At 45.0% G+C, this 3,469-nt stretch overlaps 1 protein-coding gene across 1 annotated transcript; it reads right to left on the bottom strand.

Annotated features, from left to right (window-relative positions):
- Nucleotides 1-1,420: 1,420 nt before the first annotated feature.
- LOC124221744 (late histone H2B.L4-like) lies at nt 1,421-2,725 on the bottom strand. Its single transcript, XM_046632002.2, has 2 exons — nt 2,291-2,725; nt 1,421-1,703 (listed from the first exon to the last, which is right to left on the bottom strand). Exons 1-2 carry the CDS (start codon nt 2,390-2,392, stop codon nt 1,440-1,442), a joined length of 366 nt encoding a protein of 121 aa, XP_046487958.1. The 5' UTR covers nt 2,393-2,725; the 3' UTR covers nt 1,421-1,439.
- Nucleotides 2,726-3,469: the final 744 nt, after the last annotated feature.

A 3,469-nucleotide genomic window follows, 5' to 3' on the forward strand; every position in this document is an offset into this window, starting at 1 on the left:
AAATATTTCACGTCAAGTGGACAAGGGCCCTAGACTCCTAGACTCCTAGAGTGTAATGCGCGGCCTGGTTACACGCGCCAATTCCGTAAGACGCCCCGGTATCCGATGCATCGTGCACGTCTTTCTCCAGGTGGTCTCTGAATTGTTTCGTTAATTTAATTACAATTATGTCCAATTAAGGTGCAACTGATTTATTTATTACCCACCCGGCTCGTCCTCCGCTTGCACCCAATTAGGAACGACTCGATTTATAATGTAAACTATCCACTCGAATGAGGTAACTCGGGCTTGATGATGGCCGCGCCGCGCAGTTCCGTTCTGAAAATCTGCAAGTACAGCCTGTAATAAATGGTGGAAACCGAGCGAGTCGCTTGTGTGTGGGACGGCAATTGAAATTCTTGTACCATTGAACCGTGAACCTCTCGATCATTTGTCACAATTATACATTCTCGCAGGAGGCTGTCGACCCGTGTCCACCGATGTGCGGGGTAAATTTAGCCGCGCGTGCATACGCAGCGGAAAACTCGCTTCTTTTACGCTCAGTCCGTAACATCGCATGCGAGGCTGAAGAAACCGAAAGTTTTTTCCTCCTCTCCGCAATTTTGCTCCTCTCGACTTACACCGGCGATGTCTTATTCAAATTTCCACGCGCTGTGAGCTTGCTAGAAATTCCGCGTTGCGCAAGCCTCGCGTCTACGCATGTGTTGAAAAATACCTGGCCCGTTCGTCACGGCCGTGAATGCGTAGAGTTTGTCTTGTGCGGCCGACTCACACATTCGTGGGCATGCCACCTCTGACGAAAACAGGAACGAGAATGATCCTTATTGTCGTTGCATAGGTATAAAAGTCTTGCGAAACATTTTTTGCCCGGTTCTATAAATCTCATCTCTCTATCTCTCTCCCTCTTTCTCTTTCTCTCGTAAGCTATAATGAGACGGACGTTTTGTGACTGGCGGAAATAATGTACCGTGTGTATAAGAACCACAGAGTTGTCTTTTATACGTGACAATATGCGACACATCTCCTTAAGGCCTTTTTCGACTCGCGCAGTTTGCAGTGCGGCATTGTGTTTGTAAATGCATAGTTTTGAAATACTTTTTTCACGCTAAATGGTCTCATGCACTACCGTACGCTTTCCTCCTCTCCGTCACTCTTACGCGCATGTATCGTGCAGATAATTTAATTACATACACGCGTGTAGAATAATACTTGCTGAATAAATATACGTCGTCTACTAACAAGGACCGGAAATGACAAGAGACATTATACTCGTACTATCGCGTACATCCGCAATTCGGTTTAAGTGTATAATGTATTCATTTAATTTTTGCAATCCACTTACAATCACCAGCAATGTCACAAGTATGTAATCATTTCCACGTATGACGGACAAAAAATTAGAAAAATAATAAAACGGAAATAAACGCATGTATATTCCCCTACGCGGCGCATCCGTTCTTCGAGACGTTGAACTTGGTGACAGCTTTTGCACCTTCCATGAGGGCGTATTTTCCCAAATCTCCGGGCAAGAGCAGCCTGGCTGCGGTCTGAATGTCCCTCGAAGTCATCGTCGGCTTTCCGTTGTACTTCGTCAGGCGAGAGGCTTCGGTAGCTATGCGTCCGAACATGTCCTCCATGAAGCTGTTCATAATTTCCATCGCCTTCCTCGAGATCCCGGTGCCGTGATGAATCTCCTTCAGCACCTGCAGAAGGATTATTTTGGGCGTTTTTTTTAAAAGAAAATGCAAACACTTGGGGCAATTTCAGTTTCAGAGCCTTATTATTCAGTTTCAGAAAAATTTTAGAATTTCTTCATCCAAATTACCTAATAACAAAATGGCGGTATGGTGCATATAAGTAGCGAACGACCACGTTTTCAATGCGACACACTTGAAATTTTGACACAATCTTTAAAACTTGTTTATCGATTAGAGCTCGTGGCTAGATTTTTGAAATTCGACTCCAAAATAAATTTTCTCTCTGTCGCAAGTTTGACAGTGATGTCAGGAGATGCGCCACCTCAAAAGCCCTCGAGTTCGGAGTCGTTCGCTATTTATACGCGCCATGCCACCATTTTGTTATTGATTTCGATGAAAAAAATTCTAAAATGTTCTTAAAATTATAAATAATAAAGCCCTCGTACTCAAAATGCTCCAAGTATTTTAATTTAAAAAAAAACTTTAAAATCCCCCCCTTAATTAAAGTTTGCGGACTTTCGCCAGTGAGGATTCATGCAAGCAGGATCGAGGAATAATTATGTTGAAATACCGGAAGAAACGTATTTTCTAACCTTGTGGATAAAGTAATTGTAACTCGTGCCCTTTCGCCTGTTCCTCCGCTTCTGCCCGTTTCCAGAACCAACCTGGGCAACGCCTTCCCGTCTCGATGGCATTTCCGTAGGGTTCAACAGCCGTCTACCTATAAAGGAAGCTCAGGTGTCCTCCTGGCTACTGATTTTCACAAGCTCATACGATTTTCCTTGAAAGGACTTTGAAACTCAGTCCACGGCCATCAGTGATCATCCACGCTGTGATCTATCGTTTTGACAGACCTGGGCAAAATTTGCTAACCCGGCGTTCTTCTGTTAGGTAAACTTGGATCCGTGTTCTCTTGGTATCCAAGGACGATTCTCGATTATTCGCAGCCATCTTGGAAAGCCTCAAAAATCAGTAACGAGGAACGCGTCATACATACGCGTAGGTAGGTGCTTGGATCTCGAGGTGTGAAGGTTATTCGTGAAAATCATGTCGACGCATCCTGCGGGTCAGCAAAACCACGGAGGACTGCACGGTCGCTTCCAAGGTCGACGAGACAACGCAACCGTCAGCCAGTGTCCTCGTAAAATCCATTTCTGCTTTGTAATTCTTTCAAGGCGAATCCAAAAATGGAACGAAATCGAGCGCAGAAGAGACGACGTCCTTTTCTTACTCCGCGCCATTCATGATTTCGACATCGGTAATGTATTTCATTGTGCGTATGGATTGTATACCCGTGATGTACCGTACGATGTATTATGCGCTCGATGTGCCCGCGTGCATGCGTGCAATATAATAGAAACAATGAACAGTGGTGAAAGTGCGTAGTATGGATACAGGTAGACCGCGAGGTGATGCTCGGCAAAGAAATCTACATATGTAAGTAGCAAACTGTATATTTATTACACTCGACAGGCGCCTGATTGTCTCGCAAAGCGCGGGAAGGTCGGCTCGAAAGTTTCTTCTTCGTCTTCGTCTTCGTCTTCGTCTTCGTCTTCGTCTACTTCTGCTTCTGCTTCGGAAGGTGTCGTTCGTATCTCCTCATAATTGATGTACAGAGTGTCTCGCGGATTATAAGAGGAGCCTTGAGTGAAGCTTGCCGGAAAGTGACCCGCCTGGAGGAGCTCGAAAACAACATCAGTTATAAACCTCATTCACACCGTGCTGCAACGAGCTCTGACCACGATTATAAGTAGGTGGGTAGGTACAGGTAG

The sequence above is a fragment of the Neodiprion pinetum genome, chromosome 6 (assembly GCF_021155775.2).
Source record: "Neodiprion pinetum isolate iyNeoPine1 chromosome 6, iyNeoPine1.2, whole genome shotgun sequence".
NCBI classification, from domain to species: Eukaryota; Metazoa; Arthropoda; class Insecta; order Hymenoptera; family Diprionidae; genus Neodiprion; species Neodiprion pinetum.

Coding starts and splice junctions, on each gene's coding strand:
- LOC124221744 (XM_046632002.2), bottom strand. CDS start 2,392: ATGCCATCGAGACGGGAAGGCGTTGCCCAGGTTGGTTCTGGAAACGGG. Junction 1,704..2,290: donor ACAATTACTTTATCCACAAG/GTTAGAAAATAC, acceptor ATCCTTCTGCAG/GTGCTGAAGGAGATTCATCA.